General features: G+C 34.7%; 1 protein-coding gene across 1 annotated transcript; it reads right to left on the reverse strand.

Moving 5' to 3' along the window:
• Window positions 1-1232: 1232 nt before the first annotated feature.
• LOC104891779 (uncharacterized) lies at window positions 1233-12387 on the reverse strand. The gene is made up of 6 exons (XM_010677534.3): window positions 11618-12387; window positions 9309-9877; window positions 4540-4722; window positions 4160-4364; window positions 2911-3225; window positions 1233-1939 (listed from the first exon to the last, which is right to left on the reverse strand). Exons 1-6 carry the CDS (start codon window positions 12132-12134, stop codon window positions 1557-1559), a joined length of 2172 nt encoding a protein of 723 aa, XP_010675836.1. The 5' UTR covers window positions 12135-12387; the 3' UTR covers window positions 1233-1556.
• Window positions 12388-22337: the final 9950 nt, after the last annotated feature.

A 22337-nucleotide genomic window follows, 5' to 3' on the forward strand; every position in this document is an offset into this window, starting at 1 on the left:
CCTCCGAACCGAACCAAAGTCGCTGCCACCACCCAACCAGCATTCTTCCACCATCCCACCATCAAAAAATCTCCACATAACCCCACCCCACAACCACAAACTGCTCTAACCCAACTCGCAGCCACCGCAAACCCATACCATAACTACCCTCTCACCACCACCAGCCAAGATCCAAAACCCCACCATAACCAACCAAAATCCATTCCACCCAACTTACAGCCACTGCAAACCCACCCCGTAAGGACCGCAAACCAGTAAAGTCATACCCCTCTCTCTCTCCTCGATTGTAAAAGTGTAAACCCCTCTTTCTCCCTTTCTTTCCTGTAAACCAGTGAAGTCACATCCCATTTCCAATTTCCACGCCAATTTCAACAACCACCTCTACAACAACATAAGTCTGATTTTCGCATTGGAACAATAACGCAAACGTCAAGAAATTCGAGTGAAATTGCCGAACTCAACAACAAATTGAAGACGACCTCCATCGTGTTCTTCGCTTCGAATCTGCCTTAAATTGAGTAATTCCACTCACCCGCCATTTCGGAGGATTGCGAAACGCGCGAAATTACCCGGGAAAAATAAAATGGGTGTTGGGTGGAGAAACGGATATTAGGGTTGGAGAAAACGGGGTGACGTATGTGGTGTCAAAGGCTCCATTTCGAGATGGGGGAGGTGGTGGGGGGAGGGGATTATGTGGTGGTGCTAAGGGGACGAAGAGAGAAGGCTAGCCAGGGTTAGGGGTGGGCTGGGGTGGGTGAAAGAGAAAGAAAAAAAAGTTTTTCTCTTGTTTTTCAAATCTAAAAAATCAACCATTAAGCAAGCAGCACATGTCCTAGGGATTGTCACGTATGCATTTTACCTCCACCAATAAGTTAGGAACCGGTCATGATCTACTGGAGGAATTTTGGCCTTAAGTTTGTATTTTTAAAAAATAATCAAAAATTTGTATTATTGCGAGAGAACGGGCCAAAGTTTGTATTATTCCGGTTAAAAAATGCAATCTTTAATGACTCGTCACATGATTTTTTATCTTATATAATAATTAATATGTACGGTTAAATTAAAGTCAACAAAATTTAATCAAAATATTCACTCTCTCTAAATAATGAGGGATGTGATATGCTCTAGCATCTCCTAGATCAGGCTCAACTAGATTTAAGAAATATACTGCTTATGATACCAACTTGAGGAGAATAAGAATCTCTTTTACCTTCATGAAAATGCATCTCACAAGTTAAAACAATTTTTATGAAAACTTATAAATCCAATTTAATTGCGATAAAAACAATCTTTTTGTCACATGTAAAACCTAACCTTTAAGAGATTAGTAAAACCATGTAACTTGACTAATAATAACTACTACTTTCCTAAATATAAACCTTACGTCCCTTGTAATTTGGGCTCATACATTCTTTAACATATTAAACTCTCTAGACACTCTTGAGTCTTGATATTTATGTCGTGATGGAAGGAAGATATAAAATCAACATGCAATATATTTAGTCTCAAACTAAATACTAAAGAACAAATCACATGAAACCATATAGTACTTAGTTTTAACAGCGTTTTGGTGCATGTACGCAGATGTGACCAGTGGAATGCCAAGTTTCGCCCCCATCGTCATGTAGATGATTGTTAAGCTTGTGCTTGTGACGGGTAAAGAATTCGTTCCACACTTGACTAAAGCCGTGACTTGAGAAATCAGACCAAACAGCAGTTGAATTCTCATACCTAGTATGTGTTATGCGCCTATAATCCTCCACATCCTCATTCGCATATATGTCATCTTCGTCTATATCAAGAATGAAAAGGTCTCCATATGGCCTTACAGAATGAATGAAGAGAGGCATTGAGATGGGATCACAGGAAACAGCAGCAAGATCGGCAACCACGGAAAGGCTCCTTCCATCAGGGCTAAAGAATGGATGGTTGACATGCCCTGCAAATTATAGTTCACATGATATAGGGTTATTTGCTTAAATTAAAATATTATAATATATATAAAATACTCCCTCTGGTCCATAATATAGTGCCTAGCTACTTCATTTTTGGTGGGTCAAACTTTAAAATCTTGGACCAAATAACTCATGTGTAAGGATGACAATCTAGTCCGAATTCGACCCTAGTCCGCTCCGATCCGAAGGAAAAAAAATCTGAGCCAACATCGAAAAAAAATAATCCGAATCCAACTCCGAGTTGGAGGAGGGTCATAATCAGACTCCGACTTTAAGTCAATTAATTTTTTTTTCTTATTTATGATAATGTATTATTTATGTATGATCTGATTTCGACTTTTAGCCAATTGTGTTATATAAGATTTTCCCATTGAAGAAATGATTGTTAAATATAATAGTAATATCTAGATTATTTTTTCAATATAAGATTCCCATATGATAATTAGAAAAAAATTATAATGATTAGATTATTGTATTATAGAAGACTTTTCTATTATAAAAATGGGCGTAAAATAAGTCGGATCAGGTTTGGAGTCCAATGTTCGAATTTTAAGTCGGATGTTCGGATTTTAAGTCGAATTTTCGGAGTCGGAGTCGGAGTCGGACACGAATTTAAAATCCGACTACAATGTACGGTCAGAGTCGGATTATGCATAATCCGGTCCAAGTCTGACTCGTTGCCATCCCTGTGATTAGGGGTGTTCAATGTCGGAAATCGAATCCGATCTGATCCGAAAATTTCGGATCGGAGGAATTGCGATCTGAATCCGATCCGAAATTTTCGGATATCCGAACTTTTCGGATCGGATCACCGGGTTTTCGGATCGGATCACCGGATTTTTGACGAATACCTTCAATATCTACTGGAAGAGCAACAACTAAGGCTATAAATTCAAATAAATAAAAATTGGGGTATCTAGATAATCGGTCATCCATAGGATATTTTTATCCCTACCTGCAAGATCACCACTTCTACTTCCTATGACTTTCACCCACACATCTGGATCGTCCGCCTTCACTAGATAGACTGCAAAGTAGCCTGTGTCAAGACCATGGTCCGAATCGTCTGTAGTCCTATGGCGGTTGGATGCGAATACTATCCACTCTCCATTTGGAGACCATTCACAGTGTGTGTCAACCCAAGGACCATTCGTTAGCCTTGTTATTTCACCTTCTCCGTCTTCCATTGAGTCTAAATCTTCAATTATGTATAGATTTTTGTAATGATTCTCCCCTCCATCTCTCGTTGATCGAAAGACTAGTTTTGTTCCTGTTATAGTTTACAACCCCTTTGTCAATATGGTAAATCAAAATGAAATTTCAGCTTACAGAAAAGGAATGAAAATACAATTCAATAAAGAGATGAACCTTGGTATACACCAAAGTATTATACTGATAAGGATGAAAGTCTAACTGTAACAACTAAAATAGTAAAGTAGATGAAATATTGTTTTTTTTTTTTGAAATACTCTAGAAATCAAAAAAGTAATTTTTGTAATAACAATGAACCATATATGTATCGTACTTTATCAGTTAAAAATATACAAATTGGTAAGAATAGGTTATATTTCTTAGGATCCATTTGGTATTATTGGCTGTTTATTATTCTTAGCTTCAAGATTTTAAAGTCATATTATATTATATAGATAACATAAGAAAAAAAAATTGAAAATTACTGCTCACGGTTTTCATATATTTTTGTTTTTAATTTTATTTAGAAAAAAACTTAAAAAAGAACCTCTATATTAAATCTATCTACACAAATATATTAAAAGGTGTTATTCAACAAGGAATTGTGCCACGTAACGCTATCTCTTAATGTGTTGACTTCGGGTACTCTACATATAATAAAAAAATAGAAGATGCATGATTATATAAGATTTGATTTCTTGACTTCAAGCTTGCATACTAAAGTTTTAACCACTAAACCAAGTAATACTTAGTCTTATAATATTAATGAAAAATATTAATAAATAAAAACTATAATTATATTGGATATAGTCCGAGATAAAAAACTAGCTAACTCTCAAAAGTTGATGAAGTTTCATCTTACAAAATAAATGGAGGAGTTTTCTATACATTAAATTAGGTAAACCTACCAACATTTGAATATCTATGCTCATTTTAAACAAATTAATTTGGATAAAACAAATATATAGTGGGGTCGGCAATCAAGAATAATAGTGGGATGATAGTGACGATACCGTCTGGATTGGTACATGGGAACGCATTATTAGAACCGTTTGTTAGACGCTTAACTTGATGTTCACCACCACTGCATGCATCAAGGATGGCACATATCTCAACTGTTGCGTCGGGCTTGAAAGCAGGTCCTTCGCATACATAAAGCGTATCCTTGTCTGATTCCTGGCTCCAAACTGGAGAGAACACGCTGTTCTGCTTTTCTGCCTACAGAATATATAAATATCCATATTACATATACTGATATACATGTTGCACAAATATAAAGTTGACTTCAATTATAGCGCTTCATAACCTTTTTTTTTTTTTGGATGAAATTCAAAACTTTATATTGTATTATTACATCTCGTGCGCATAGGAGACTGCGCAAAAGAGAGTATACCTGATAAACAATGTGCGACCCTTGGCTATCAATGACATACACTGTCTTGAACTCATTATCAACAAATGCCAGTTTGCTGTGATCTTTCGAAAAGGATGGAAAAGCTCCTGACATCCTAAATAAATCTACTCCAGGTTCTGGAGATTGGACTTCTTCGAGCTTATCAAGGAGATCGGTACCATCCTATTACAAAGTAAGATGTTAATTTAGATCTACAAACAAAAATGATTATGATTGAAAGTAATAATTCTTTTTTTCTTTCCATTTTATGATGAACAAGGAGATACTAAGCTTGAATAGATCCGTCATTAAGTCCTACACAATTCGAAAATTAATTAATTAGTCGTTGGTCCAGGTGATGCCCCAGTCATTGCATATAATTTGATGTTATTAAGGCCCGTGGACTTTGTTTTATTTTGGGCCTCTCTTTGGGTCCTTTGCTAGGGTCCTGTCCTACAAATTTCAGAAACTAAAAGTTGTTTTAATTTAATTTTATTTTTTTAGCTGTCTCTTTTCCCTAGGAAGATTTTGGTGTGCTGTCTTTTGTTGATCAGTAGCTTTACTATGTGAGCTGTGATTTGTGCAAGCCGCCACTACTTAAGTCTATTTTCTGTAATTGCTGATTCAAGACGATGGAATGATAGGAGAAATCTGGTAGGTGAATATTTTGAGTTTGCTGTTGTGAGCACCTAAGACAGACATTCATTCATAAAAGCTTCATGGTATCAGAGTCAGATTCGGTAAAATCAAACCTTAGCTCATCTTTAAATTTGTAAATTTTTTGTTCATTATCCTGGAAAATATTTCCTGTGTTTAGTATATTATTTTTTTAAGACAGAATCTTAGTGAAAGTTTCTTCCTTTACCATTATATCCTAAAAAAATAGGGAAATCTAACTCTAAGAAAATGACTACCACCACTATAGATTCAAGTAGCCCACTGTATCTGCATTCTTCGGATGAAAATCAGTTCATGAATGTAGAAAAGTTACAGGGGTCAAATAACTATATATCATGGAGAAGATCTATGAAAATAATTTAGCATCAAAAAGAAAGTTGGGGTTTGTTACTGGGTTTCTAACTCGAGATCAGAAGGATGAGGTGAAAGAGGAACACTAGGAAACTTGCAATAGTATGGTGATTTCTTGGATTTTGTCAACTGTGAGTGAACCAATTAAGAGATCCATAATGTTTTTGAACAACTCATCACAAATCTAAAAGCAGTTAGAGCAAATATTTATCTCTTACAAATTGGTCTAGAAAGTATAAACTGAACAAAGACTTGTTTGAATGTAAACAACAAGTGAAGTCTGTGAGTTAATACTATACTCTGATGAGAGGGCTATGGGAAGAGTTGGAGTCTCTCAGTGGTTTTCCTTCTATAACAGCAATGACACCAGAAGTAAATGAGTTCATAAAAGCTTTGAATCAACAGAAAGAATAGCTCAAATTTTTCCAGTTTCTCAATGGTCTGAATGAAGACTATAGACCTTTGAGAAGTCAGCTCTTGATGATGACACTCTTGCCAACAGTAGAGAGGGTTTGTAGCTCATTGCAACAAGAAGAATCTCATAGAGAAGTCCAGGTTGAAGTGAAATATGAGAAGGAGAGTCTAGTAATGTTCAACAGGGGAAATGAAAATGGATGTATTGCTTGTGGCAAGGTTGGACACACCAGCGAGAAGTGTTTGGAGTATAATAGGTCCACCTTGGAAGAACAAAGGAAAGGAGGAATCTTCCTATGAAGGGAAAGGAAAGGTGTATACTGGAAACTCTCAGAAATGGGACAAAAGAAGAGGAACTGGAGGATACACAAAAGCTGCAATGTACAGGGAAGTAGTGAAGCTGAGTCAAATGAAGGAGTTGCAACTTTTATAGCACCTCAACAAATAGAACAATTGTTGAGGTTGTCGCCTATGCCATCCAAAGGTGGAGGGTCAGACACAGCAGAAGAAGTAGATATGGGATATACTGGAATGGTATCCTGTAACCTTGTTGAATGTGTGTCAAAAGAATGGATTATTGACTCGGGGGCTTCAGACCACATTACAGAAACTTACAATGTGCTTGTGAATCTAGTTGAGAGCGAAAACAACCCTCAAATCAACCTTCCTGCTAGGCAGACATCCACTATAACAAACTGTGGTGATGTAAACCTGGAAAACAAGTTAAAACTTGAAAAAGTTCTCTATGTGCCAACGTTCAGGCACAACTCAAGACACAAACTCGAGAGTGAAGTTTTGACTCGATACTGCATAAGCCAAGACAACAACACATAGGAAGTTAAAGGAGGTGGGAAGGTCCACAATAATGGTCTTTATTACCTAATAAATGAGCCATTGGGAAAAGTTATAAAGCATCTCAAGGAGAAAGGTTACATTTCAGCAATGGTAGTGAAGAAAAATGGTGAGAAGGGTGTGATGAGAGCATGTAGTGAAGTAATTACTACTTTGAAGGATGTACCAGTGCTTAGCAATGCAAAACTGTGGCATCATAGGCTAGGACATGCACCCATGGTCAAGATTAGATGAATTGAAGGGTTGAAGGGAGTGAATGCAGAACAAAGTGAGGTTTGTATAACTTGCCCCCTTGCAAAATTTACCAAACTTCCCTACAACAAGAGTGTGTCAAATGCTTTACAACCTTTTGAGCTAATTCACATGATGTGTGAGGGCCCTGCTACAAGGTGAGCTACAAGGGAAAGTATAGATATTTCCTGACTATGGTAGATGGTAACACAAGAGTGACTTGGATTCATTTGTTGAAAGAGAAATCTGCTTCTTTTTAGACCATTGAGGCTTTTCTGAAAATGGCTGAAACTCAATATGAGAAGAAGGAGAAAGTTTTGAGGTTAGATAATGCACTAGAGTTTCAAGATAAGCAGTGTAAGCCTTTTTTAAAAAAAAAAATTAGGCATCATTCATTAGACTTCGTATGCAGGAAGACCTCATCAGAATGGAAGGGTGGAGAGGAAGCATAGAAACATACTTGAAATGGCTCGAGCATTAAGGTTTCAAGCAGATTTCCCTCTCCAATTCTGGGGAGATTGTGTGCAAGCAACAATTCTCATCACAAATAGACTACCCATACCTATCCTAAACCACAAAACACCCTTTGAAGCCTTACACCACAAAAAGCCAGCCTACAATCACCTAAAAGCCTTTGGTTGTCTTGTGGCGAGAAACCCAGCCATCACAAAGGATAAATTCACTATCAGGGGTGTCCCTTGTATTTTCATAGGGTATCCACGAACCCAAAAAGGCTATAAGCTATACAACCTTCTAACACACTCCCACTTTGTATCCATGGATGTAAAATCCTATGTGAATATTTACCCCTACCATGAGTTTCACTCAGTATCCTCACAAAAAATCAAAAGCATCCAGCCACATAACTAGTGGGTAGATGATGTTCCAACTGAGGCATCATCACCTATAGCCAACCCTGATGAAGTACAAACTGATGGCAACAGTACTAATGTTGCAGGGGAACCTAGACAAACCCAATTGGCACTCATATTATCATGTGTCAAACTTGACCTAAGTTCAACAACATGCTATAGCTATACAACAAGTCACTCAAACTATTGTGTCCCCTTAATACACATGTTTCCTTGCACAAGTGTTGAAAGCACCTGGTCGTGTGCATTTTAAAGAAGCAGCTAAGCATTCTCATTGGAGGAAGGCTATGAATGAGGAGTTGAAGGCTTTAGAGTCTAATGGGACTTGGGAACTCATAAGCTTGCCTCATGGAAAACAAGTCATAGGGTGTAAGTGGGTATACAAAACTAAGTACACACCTGATGGAGAAGTTGAAAGGTACAAATCAAGGTTGGTGGTGCTTGGGAACAAACATAAGCATATGATAGAATATGAGGAAACTTTTGCAACAGTTGCAAAGTTAGCTACCATAAGGTCTCTATTGGCTGTAGGAGCTACGAAGAGTTGGTACATGCATCAAATGGTTTGCCAAGTTGAGCTCTGCCTTGAAAGAAAATGAGTTCATTCAATACAAAAATGATTAGTCTTTGTTTCTCAAAGAGCAAAAGAAAAACTTTGTGGCCATTCTTATATATGTTGATGATTTTATCAAAGCTTGAGATGATCTAGATGAAATTCAATCCACTATAGCCTTCTTTTCTTCTTACTTTCAAATGAAAGACATGGGTGAAATCAGGTACTTCTTGGGAATAGAGGTGGATAGATCTGTACATGGTCTTTCTCACTCAAAGAAAATATATCTCAGACCTGTTGAGTGAGTATGGTATGAATTCTTGCAAACCACTCAAGCTCCCTATGGATAGTACTGTGAAACTAACTTCAACAAGTGGAGATCCACTTCATAATCATAAAGCCTATCAAAAGTTAGTTTGGAAACTTACTGAACTTTGTCTTATTGTTGGGCCTCTCTTTATTTGGGTCCTTTGCTAGGGTCCTGTCCTACAAAGTTCAGTAACTAAAAGTTGTTTTAGTTTTAATTTCTTTTATAGCTATCTCTTTTTTCTAGTAAGATTTTGGTGTGTTGTCTTTTGTCCTTTAGTAGCTTTGCTAGGGTAAGAAAATCAAGGTGAGTCGTGATCTGTGCAAGCCACCACTATTTATGTCTATTTTTTGTAATTGCTGATTCAAGATGGAATGAAAGGAGAAATCTGGTATGTGAATATTTTGAGTTTGCTGTTGTGAGCATCTAAGACAGACATTCATTCATAAAATCTTCAGATGCAGATGTCTTCATAAACGAATTAAAACATAAAATTAAGACGAGTACATACCTCATCTAAAGATTCTGTATTACAACGATGATAGCCAATGCGCATCTCACCATTAAAGTCTGTTAGCACAAAAGGGTTATAGTGATCCGCCATAGGTTTGGTGTTCTTAGTGATTTTTATGACGTTTTCCTCTCCACTACTATCATAAATTTCAATGTGTCGATATTGATCAACATCACGTTTGGCATGGCTGAAATCTGATGACTTACGAATAGTTGCAACTACAACCTTGGTGTCGTCGATGGCTGCTGGTGTTATAGCATCAATGTCATCAGGGGTGACACGAGTGATGTCCGATGTCAAACCGCCTTCACTGATATCAGCTCGAAACACACCCCAATGAGCTCCGTCTTTCTTGTGGAAAAATAGGACATCTTCACTCCCCCATGTCGGCCAACTACCATCTTCGACAACCATCTCACGATTATATGGCTCCTCTACATTCATCACAAATATGTTAGTGTTTAGGTATTCAATCTCACCATCCCAACCACCCGGCTTTCCTTCAAAGGATGCCATTGCTATCTTTGTTCCGCAAGGTGACACTGCAGGGCTTAAATCAGCTTCTCCTGTTCATTACAAAAAGTTCAATGTGAATAATCATGGCATTTTATATATGTATATACCAGTTTTTGGCCTCGACTTAGCTTGGTATAAAGAATACATAAGAATTGTTTTTTAAAAAAAAACAAATTATTTTGAATATTTTGATTTAGATCTTCATAATTATTTCAATATTTTAGCAAAATCAGTTTATCAACTACTAGTATAAGAATAATATTATCTAAAGTTTTCCAAGAAAAAATGATAATTTTAATTCCCAAAAAATCTTACAAATCATTTCGCGGATTTTTTTAAGGAGATAAAGATCATTTATACATGTCATATAGATAAAATATTTCTCTAGATGGATTAGATCTTGTTAATTCCTTTTTGACATATGTGAACATATTTAGCGGGTGGTCTTATTAGAGCTGTTTTAAGATAATTTAATACCTAATGTATGTTCATAGGTGTGAATCGCGGACAGTGACAAAATAAAGTGAAACAAAATGATAAACAACAGAGAAAGTATACACTTTTTTTGGTGGGAAGGAGTGAACAAGGATCACAAAACAAACTCCGGAGAAACTATACATGTTCTTTAGTGTTTAGGAATTATGTCATTTTACTTTCTAGGTTGATGTGATCACTTGGTGAGAATTTTAAATTTAATAATAAATTACTTCATTTGTTTAGAAATAGTTAGTTTCACCATTTGTAAAGTGTTTACTAGCTTCTATGCACGCGATGTGTGCGTGAATTATTTTAGCGATTATTCTTAAATTCATCTAAATGTAATAATGATCGTAGCAGTAATTAATATTATGTTGTATAAATAACAAAATATAAAATTATTTGATGAAGAATTTTTCTTGGTTTTTTTTTATTTAGTTTTGTTATTGCATTTAAAAGTTTAGGTAGAATTAAAATTTTATATCTTTGGTTCTGTAATTGATATGAAAACTGTTTTAGTTATGTTAATTTATTCTTCAATTATATAAATTTTTTCTTTCACTACACATAATTTTATGACAAATTATTTTAGCTAGTAGAAACTTACTTTAATATGTAGATTTTTAAATTAGGAAGGGATATAATTGAGTAAAATATTAATAGGTAATAATTTTTTTTCGAATTAAGGTTTATAAAGTCTTTTCATAGGAGGACACCATAACTCCCCCTTGACTTATATAATAGAGATTATTGACATCTTACACTTTGATTGTCTTTTGAGATTTATATTTTAGGAAAAAACATATACTTTCTCTGTTTCCTTTTACTTGCAACAGTTTGACTTTCACGATTGCCAATGCATAATTTCAACCATCAATAAGTTTAATTATCGATAAATAAAAATTATAAAAATTATATATTCAAAAAATATACATTCAGACGAATCTAACAAGATCCCACATGAATATGTTTTACCTTAACTATAAATCACCAAACATAAACTAAGTAGAGTTGGTGAGTAGTGTAAAAGTCAAACCGTTGCAAGTATAAAGAAACGGAGGAAGTATGTGATTTTGTTAGTTTTGTCTGAATGTATATTTTTTAGTATAAACTTTTTAAATTTTCTTACTTATGAATATTTACAGATATTAATTTTGTAATCATACATCGACAAGCGTGAAAACCTGAAATGTTGCAACTATTTGTAAACGGGGAAAATATAATAGTAAGTTTCAAAATTATTAATTAAAAAAAATTTACATGTACGTTGAAAACAAAGGGTACGGTAGAAGATAAATTGGAGAGAACAAAACCTTCTGGTGTAAGACGGGTAGTTTCTCCGGTAATAAGATGGGTCTTATAGACGGCAGTCCAAGGTTGGCGACGCTCCAAGGCGGGGTCCTTCGTGGTGACATAGATAAGATAATCGCCGGCAATGCACCCACTATCTTCCATGCGCACGCCATCGAAAGTGTCGTAAACATGAGAAATAGGGAAGACTTCGAAAACCGGTGGCTCATCATCAAGTCGAAGCGACAAGTGAAGTGTTTCGAGGCCGTTCTCTCTTTCGGATACAAAAATCAGGCCGGTGAGATGGCCTGAATCGACATCTTCTTCGTCAACTGATTCAGAAGCTATTTTGGGATGTTGGAGAATTATTTTTAGAGCTTCAGGCTCAATGAAGTGCCCATTGCTATTGTAGGACAATTCATCAGTCATGCATATCTCATCATCTATAGACGTTGGTGAGATTGGACATGAGTAGATGTCTAATTTCACAGTTGGACGGTAGGTTGTGAAGAAGGAAAGGCTTCCTCTATTTTCTTCCATTTTTCTTGCTCTCGGCTAAATTTCTTTTGAAAGATTGAAGATAATGTTAGTCCACTCCCATTTTTGACGTGTATAAATAGGGGTGGGCGTGAGTACTAAAAAGAGAAAAAAGAGAAAAAAGAGAAATATGGAGAAATTAAAAAGAACATTTACATGTATTTTTCACACATAAATGAATAAATAAATAAACGAAGCAACTTTTAATAAATAGGCATATAAAACATTATTAATAACATAACTACTACGTCACCCCCTGGCCCCTACTTATTATTCCACTAGTAATAGACCATTATGTAGATCACTACTTGTTAGCCCACTAACTAATTATTAGCAACTAGTCCTAATTATTAGGAAAACTATTTGACTAGTTTTGAAGCATAATCTAACAAATAGTAAATAGTGAATACCAAGCTAAGTCAAATTTTTCGAAATTGATTTTGGACCCGCTAAGAAACAATTCCATTAAATTTGAACCAAATTTAGTTCCAGTCCAACCATGTCAATAAACGGGTCGCAAACCCGGAGGGAACCTTTTTATGGTACCTATTAGTCAAATAGCCCATTGTGGGTTAATTTTCTTTTCTAATTCTCATTTATATAGCTTTATATTTATACAAATGTATTAAAAGGCGTGTCTAGAGAAACTTATGTGCCACGTGGCTCTCTACTCAATTTTCTAATGCAAATTCTTTATGTTCATGTGTACTCCTCATATTAAAAAAAATATTGTGTAACTGCAAGATATCCAACATGTGACCTTTGAAATAAAAAGTAAGAGTTCACCCATCTGTTACGTAGTATGAAACTAGTAAACTAATACAACAACTCCCAACTTCGGATTCTTAATTTGGAGACTTGTGCAACAATGATTGGCTCGGATACCGGTACAAACTTCTGACCAGCAACCTGCAAAAAGGGACCCACCCTGGAGGTTTGGGTGGTATTTCCCCCTCCGATGCTTAAGTCAGATATCAGGGGTATGAAGGAACTTTTAGAGAGAGAAAGTAGAGAGAGAGAATTTATGGCAGAATAACAGTACTATGCTCTGAAAAACGTACCTTTCCCCTGATTTCAAGGACTATTCATACTGTTTGAAATGACTGCTGTACCTTGTTGTCACCCTAATTTGGGAGCATCTAATTGGCTAAGCAATAATATCAGGACACGTGGCAAGTGTTGATTGGTCAATACATTTTACCCTTTAGCTGAATCAGGCTTTACTTCATTGGGCCTAAGTACATTTCTAGGGTCATAAGGGAGCTTTTCAGTACACCTTTTCCTCAGAAAAGTGTACTTTAGCCCAAAGAACCTGCAGGCCTTTGTACTTTTCTTGGCCTAAACAAATGCCACATGTAGGGCTGAAGTAGTGCCATGTGTCATAAGGATAGCCGCTGATTTTTAGGCTACAACACCATTAATACATTATAGCTTTATTATCTAATGTTTCAAATATAATATGATAAAGTCTTGTAATAATTATACTTGACTAAAAACACTTAAACAAGTATATACATCTCTAACACTCTTATTACACAATTAGTAGATGGTGGTATGAGGTGTAGGATGAGCATCCTACACCAGCTCCAAAACGCAAGGCAAGAAGAATGAAACGCACCATTCAACATGCAAAAAGTAATTGATTTGACAGCCAATGTACATTCCCATTACATCCAATGTACATGTCGAAAATTCAAAAAGTAACTGATTTGACAGTTACTGTTCACCATTTAATAATTGATTTGATGTCAACCGCCATCATTTCTCCCATATACTGTTCACCACTTCTCTCTTTTCCACACTCAACCTCCTTGTACATTATTCTTGCCTTCGTGGTTGTTCATTGACAAAATCAAAATATACAATGACAACCCCCCAGCTAAAAGTAACCCAATTCATGAAGTTGATGTCAAGTGAGTAATTTGCAATCTTTGTACACTGGTATGTTGATGTTTGTTTATTAATGAAATTCAATATGTACCATTACAGTCCCATACCTCAGAGTGCTCCAGGTGCCATAATTCAAAGTGATGAAATTCAATATGTTCACTGGATACGAGTTAATGTACAATATTGTTTTATTGAATATTCACTAATTATGACTCAATGTACAATGTTATAGCAAGATTAAATTAGGATAAATCACAATGTACACTAATGGTCATTACTTTGATCACTGAAAATCCCCAAATGTACACTCGTATATTATTGTACACCAAACCATATGCATTTGTACATTAAAAAATTGTTTAAGCAAATAAATGAGAGAGAAAGAGAGTGAATGAGTGAGTGATGAGAGAGAAAAAGCTGGCCCACTTTCATAAATACTGCCAAACGCCAGCCAAATTTTGACTCCCCTAAAACCATCAAACGACATCGTTTTAGGCAGGGTGTAGGATGCTCATCTTACACCTCGGTGCAGGATCTAATTTGCGCTTATTACGTAACTAACAAGAGACTACTATTGATGTCATATTCTCTTACCACAATTCCTTTTAAGGTATTATTCTCAAACTAAACCTTTTAAAGTTTTTTATTTATCACTTCGTGACGTGAATTTTTCAATTTCTTAATAGACAAAAAATACGAAAAAAGTAGCAAAATAAATTATGAAATTTAAGAATAATAACATATTTATTTGTTGTAACTGACCCGAGGCATTGCCCTGGTAAAAAAAACTAGTTTATATATAAAAAAAATGTTAATTTAGGTTAATTCATATGAAAATTAATCTTAGTGTGGGAATTAGACTTTTTGCTCATTTTACGAAATTTTGTTCATCTTATGGTTTCTCTATTTAAGATGTTTTTTCTCATTTTATGAAATTTTTACTATTTTTTGTTTTTGTTCATTTTTTTGTTTGTTTATTTCAGTCATTTTAAATACTTTTTGCCTATTTGTTAATTTAATAGACTGGAGTTGTTGACTAGCTAGATTTAGAATTGATGGATAAGATTTTATGATGTTAATTTATGCATGACCCGTAGACTTTTCACTTCTTTATTGTTTTTATTTATTAGCATACCCGAATATTTTAAACAAACTTACGTCTGAAAGTGATGGCACGATTCATTAGCATTTCCAGCAACTATAGACTTGTTCTCAGCCTCTTGTAACTTGCACAAAGTACATGTATTGCCAGCTTTGTTCTCCAATTCTTCTTATATGGGAACTAACCCAAGACACACTTGTTAGCTATTATGATTCTGGATATATTGTCCCCTATATATGTACTATGCTTGCGCCGCAAGATAAAAGAAAGTGCGTTTAGTTTGTAAGCAGAGTTATTTTCAGGATCTTTTATTGTGAGTGAGAGTATGATAATTCTTTTTTGATCTTTGTTAGTGGATTCATTCTCTTCTCATCCACCATATTTTTGTCTTTGTTCACCTATATTCTTGTTTCTGGCTATCCTCGGAATTTAGCATATTAGTTTCCTAAAGAGGGGTAACATTCCTAATATAATGAATTAAGGGTCTATTGTTTTCATCCTTTTTATTCTAAATTTATATTAAGTATACTGAACTTTTCTTAACATTTCTGAACATTTCTGAAGTTTTCGGAACTTTTTATGAGTTTCTAATCTTGTATACTTTTCTTAATTTTTTGTAAACATTTCTTAACAAATTCGACTTTCTTAAACTCGATTTTTATATAATACATTAGATCAAGGTAACGTATACTCATTACTCCTTCCCTTTGTTCTAATTACTACACCACTAAAGTTCACGCAACGAATTGTTATATCCACTTAGGGTTGGTACTCTTCAACTTATTTTTAGAAAAATAAAGAAAAATTCGGATAAGTTCAAAGAATTTAAGGAAAGTTCAGTAAAATTAACAAATGTTAAAAAGTTCTAAAAAAAATTAAGTAAAAGTACTGAAATAGACTAATATGATGAATATAAAGACGGAAAGGAATAAACAATCAAGTTAGGTAATGCTGCAATAATTATTTTGAATTTCATGAAAAAAAATGTATTATTATGATTTTGAAACGATGAAGTATTGATGGTATGTTTCTTACCTCTAAAACAAAAGGAATTCCGTCAACAATTCCAAGTTGCATCCATTTTGTACATGAATATTAAATTAATGGGGGTCCTACTAAGCTAGTAGATTTCGGATTTTTTTTTATGCAATGATTGGGAAAAGAATCACAAAAGAAAAGGAAAAAAAATCCTTGTCTATTTTGAAAATGACATGAAATTCATGTTATTTTTTGGATAGTTAATATGGACATTGTTATATCTACTCACTGGGTTGATAACCCGCTACTAATAGAGTATGAAAAAAATAAAATTAAGTAGAGTTGGATTCCGTTACAATAACTTTCAACAAGTCATTATTAATAGTGGATAGTCTAACCGGTGGGTAGATAAAGTTTTTTCCAATTAATTTCATTCTTGTTGAAATTTATGTCATTACGTACTCATTATACATGTTACACAATAAATTATGGTATAACATTTTTACACCCAAAAGGCATTCTTATATCATATACCCCTCTTTTTTATAATGACATGTACTCTTTTGATTCTTTATGGCCTTCAACAATCTTATTTCAAAAGTTGTACCCTTAAATGCATAAAAATGATGTAATAGTTTTAAAATACGTATTAAAATAGATTTCACAAAATCTTAGGGGAAATTTTCTTTTCTTGTATGTTAGTGTTCAAAAAATATACCATAGTTACCAACAATTAAATTTGAAACGGCTTTTCTAACTTATACACCTAATGTATAAATTTAGCTATTTATTATTAGCTTTATTAACAACGTCGATAGCAATGACATAGTTATTTAAAAATATTATTCTCATAATTGATATTCAATTCCTATCCTAAAAATAATATTTTTAATTAGCTTACCATATTTATCAATTTCGTTAAATAAATCTAAAAACAAATAACTAAATCTATGCACTGGTTGTATAGGTAAGAAAAACCCTTATGTGATTAATCGCCTCTCAAAAAATGCAATCTTCCTGTCTGATCTAAATTTCGTTCTTCATGATGTTATTTCCTCATGTGTTTTTTTTTTCATTCGATTGTGTGGTCTCATGTTAAACGTGATGGCAATGTTGTAGCGCATCACCGAGCAAATCTCTTTCCTTTTGGTGTAGAACAAGTTTAGGAGAACCATGTTCCCTCGGATGTGGCTCCCTATGTTACTATGGACTTTCTGTCTTTGGATTAATGTTAATTTGCTTGTTTCCCAAAAAAAAAAAAAAAAAAAAAATTCCAGAAACCGCGTGATCTACATTTTATTAGTGTACTAGTCAATTATATCTAATCCATGAGTCTTTCTTTAAATAAGTAAGATCTGTCCGAGCAAATTTAGAAAACTCAAACAACGACTGTCATGGTGGTTAGGGGTTACACTATCTTTATTGATCAACATACCAATTACTTTTTTTTTTGTTTCTGCTGTATAAATTAGGCATAAGGGCCTGTTCTCTTCGGCATAAAACAGCTGAATTGAACTGAACTGAATTGAACTGAACTGAATAGAACTGAACTGATCTGAACTGAACTGAATTGAACTGAACTGAACTGAAATGAATAGTGATATGTGAGAGTAAAAGTATTGTCAAGAGCTGAACTGAACTGAATTGAACTGAACTGGTCTGAACTGATCTGATCTGAACTGAATTGAACTGAACTGAACTGAACTGAATTGAACTGAACTGAACTGAACTGAAAATAAGCTGGGGAGAACAGGCCCTAAATCGAATAGGACTCTTAGTTAACAACATCCAACCACGTTATTTACAGCTAATTAGTGTATTAGTCAATTAATCAATCTAATCCATAAGTCATTGTTTAATGCGAATCTAATATGATCTTAGCTTACAGAATACTTTCCCCCCTCAATTCTTTTTTACACTGACTTTTGGCCTTTTTCATATTGATCAGATTTTTTTAACTTATGCAAAATTTCTTTTTCCTAAAATCCTATACGGAAGTTTAAATGGTATGATGTTGTTATATTTATTTTATTGTATTTTTATAAAATATTGATCGATAATCAAGGTTTGTGTTTTGACAAATATGTAAGTTAAACTATTGTCACAATTAAAATCGTGTATGTATATTACAACACATTCTAAATATCTCATAGCCTAATACGAAAGAACATGATATAGTTAAATTAAGATAATTTGTCAAAACATACCTTTTACCTTTTTTTTTTTTGAAAAATAATCTTTTATATTTTTCACGCAACTTAAGACCTCAAAATTTTATTTTCTTTTGCCAAATACAACGTACCTTGCACTCTTTTCATGCATTGACCTACCGATTTTCGGGTTTTTAATTATATGGACACCATTTTAAATGCATGACGCATGTGTGGAGCAAATTGGAGATTTAAGTGGGTCAATGCGGAAAACTAGTGGGTAAACGCTAGAAGAGTAAGGTTGTTTCTAGTAAGAAAAAAGTACTCCCTCCGTTCTAGAATACTATTTACAATTTTCTTTTTCATCTGTTCCAGAATGTTTTTTACACTTTCATCTTCGGATATGACCCACTATTATTTTAATTTTTCTACCTTTTAACCAGCATTGACCCACACTCCCTCTCCACCAAAGAAAATAATATTACTCCTACTACCTACTAACTCCTATCATATCTACCTTTACAATAAAATAATAATTAATAACCAAACCACAACTTATCATCTAAAACTACGTTCCCTAATAATTGTCAAAAGTATTTTTGGAGCAGAGAAAGTAAAATCTTAATGTGTTAAGTAGCTAGTAAAATTATATAAATATTGTTTCTCACTAAATTTGGTAAAAAAAAGATTTGTTATGACAAACTTTCTTATAATTAAAGGAAAATTGAATTGAAATTCAGCGCAAGTAAAGGAGTGTTAATTGACATCCCCATTGAACCACGGGTGTTGCGTTATACTTAAGATATTCTTTAAATCAATTATTCTTTTTTTTTTATATATGAGCAAAGTTAGAACAACTATCTCTCGAGGGAGAATCCTAATGAATCAAGGAGAACAAATTTATGTAACGAAGGATCAGTTGAAACATCCATGTTAACCAATGCAGCCAAAAGCCCAAAACAATTGTGACCTTTTTTTTATATAGAAGATCTGCTACCCGATTGGCTTCTCAAAAAATATGATAAATGCAATTGGCTAATGTCATCAATGAGGGTTTGGATGGTCCAACAGCAAGCTTAAAGCCCTTGCATAACTCTTATAACCACTTGGTCATCTCATTCAATATATAGATCTTGAATATGCTGATGAATGGCAAGAAAAAGTCCATTTCTTAACCCCTAGGCTTTAGCAACGGGAGATGAGGTTTGACCAAAGCCAAGAAATTATGCGGCCACAAAAAGGAAAACGGAGTTACACAAATAGCAACACCGACAACAGCTGAAGAGCCAATAACTGAACCATCGAAATTTGACTTGAAGCAACCAGAGGGTGATAAGTACATATTCTAACATTATTTATTTGCATATTAGGGTGCATTTTCATGTAGCATCAAAGCATTTACATTACATTTATGCATATTTAGGTCCCTTTTTATAAGCTACAGTGCTTTCACGGGTTGTTTGGTATTTTCTTGTAATTTCACGTACTTTGAACTCCATTTTGAGAACATGATGATTAAGACACTTTTATTACCTTCAAAATAATATATCATGTGCTCAAAATGGATTGGAATTGAAGAAGATACAAAAGATTTTGTGTACTTGTGCGAAATATGACACCTTTACACTATTATACCCATAGTTTTTGACACAAAAATGATAATGAGGTGATTCCAATTGGGTTGGAAATTAGACTTGAAGATATTTGCAAAGATATATTACATGCACCAAATAGAGCTATGTATCAAAAGGTATAGTTGTTCGAAGTTGAGTTGGGGAATCTGACGAATATAGGGTAACATGTCCGTGTTACTTTGATTTCTTCAAGGCAGTAGCTTATTTTCGTATATTACTTTTTATGGTTACAGTTCAACACGTCCGTGTCATTATTAACACGTCTGTGTTAGTCTGCTCCATAACGTGTTTTGCGAAGTCGTTTTTATTATTTTAGGAAGTTATAGATACTCTTTTATTTGTTTAATGACGAGGTAGTCTATTGTCCACACTTTTTTAGGGTTTCTAGAGAGAAGTTAGAGAGAGAAACTTGTAGATCTTCATTGTTCTCCATGTTAGTTGTTCATAGATTCCTCTATTTTGTCTTATTAAGCGACTGCTAAAAACGTTGTCGGACCATTTGAGCGCACTGACTTTTGAGTTAAGTATGTTGTTTATATGTTCGCGTCCCATATGGTGTTCGCGAACTTCCCATGGGCGTCCATTAACATACTTTGGTTATACCCATATATACAATATTCTTCCATAAGGGCTACGTAGTTTGATTGGACCGGCATGATTGGAAATATGGATTGAAAAATTATGTTGAAGTGATAATTAGAGGCTTCAATTAAGAGTAATCAATATAAGGTGAATGTGTTTCCCAAAAAAAAGAGAAGGTGAATGGTTTTGAGAATTAAGTCTTGCAGAAGATTAGAAATATGCATATTGTGGGAACTGAAAAATCAATAGACCTTTTCTCTTTACTACTTGGACTTTCTCTATTTTGGTGCCCTCATAATTAAGGGGCCTGTTCCATGGAACATGTTGAACATGGTAAAAGCCAACCTGCGTGCATGCATGAGCATCAATAGTTATTAGTTGCTGACAAAGGCTTTCCTCTAGAACTCCAACCGTATCAATTGATTATTTAATGAATATGATTATATTAATTGACAATGTAGAAATTAGCCTTGATATATCTTGAGATTAATTATAGCAAAAAATGGCATAGACCCTCAAAGGAAGGGAAACTTCTAACATAGAAAGCTTATTGGAGAGCCATATATCGTTGTACATGTTTTAATAAAAACTAGGATTTGGGCCCGGGTGTTGTCCCGGGTTGGTATTGTGTTTCCGAACTTGATATGCATTTTTTTCCATTCCCATTAAAATATATTAAGGAAAACTCAACACTTAAAAAGTACAAATATAATAATGTGGACACTTAAAGCATGATTACAAGTTGATTGAGATGCTAATTGTGTCATGTATAATAGCAAGAGGTCACGGGTTCAAATCTTGTTGCAAGCTAATTTTACTTTTGTTGATTGACATGACTTATGTACACATTGGACAATTATAGTGGAGTAATAGAGGTGCCAAGTGAAATGATCGTAAAGGCAACCACATATTCGTTCCAATGACCTCCTATATCTCTAGGAGGCATCACGTGGCGTTCAGAGTTCGAGCCCTACGAAAGTCCGAAAGCATGTATTATAGCCTTCAATTTTGACTGTTTTTGCGACAATTTTGGACTTCTTTGGGCCTGGTCTTATTTTCTCCCGAAATATTCCTATAAGTACCGACGTGACTTGTAACGTTGCACAAGAGCTTGACACCATTTGCATTGCCTCGAAAAGCTTCTGAACACCCCATTTTTTATTTCTCGTGAAACCCAAAATTGTCTCGAAATGAATGTAAAAGGCATCCACATATTCGTTCCAAGCCACAATACTCATTTCCAATGATCTACCATGTCTCTAGAAGGCATCCCGTGGCGTTCAGAGATCGGGCTCCGGGAAAATCTGAAAGTGTGTATTATAACCTTGAATTTTAATTGGCTGTTTTTGGGACAATTTTAGACTTTTTCAGGCCTTTTCATATTTTCACCCGAAATGTTCCTAGGAAAGACGACGTGACTTGGTTGCGTGGTTTCTTGGCACTTTTTGCCTTGCCTCGAAAAGCCTCTGAACACGCATTTGTTCATTTCTCGTGAAACCCAAAATTGCCTCAAAATGAACGTAAATGCATCCACATCTTCGTTCCATGCCACATGACTCCTTTCCAATGACCTCCCATGTCCCTAGGAGTTGTCCCGTGGCGTTCGGAGTTCGAACCCCAGGAATGTCCGAACACATATATTATAACCTTCAATTTTGGTTGTTTTTGGGACATTTTTGGACTTTTTCAAGCCTATTCATATTTCTCCCGAAACGTTCCTATGAAAGTCAAAGTGACTTGTAACGTTGCGCGGGTGCTTGGCACCATTAGTGTTAACTCGAAAAGCCTTAAAACACCCATTTGTTCATTTATCGTGAAACCTAAAACTGTCTCGAAATGAACGTAAAGACATCCACATATTCGTTCTAAA

Source organism: Beta vulgaris, chromosome 4, assembly GCF_026745355.1.
Source record: "Beta vulgaris subsp. vulgaris cultivar EL10 chromosome 4, EL10.2, whole genome shotgun sequence".
Classification (NCBI taxonomy): Eukaryota; Viridiplantae; Streptophyta; class Magnoliopsida; order Caryophyllales; family Amaranthaceae; genus Beta; species Beta vulgaris.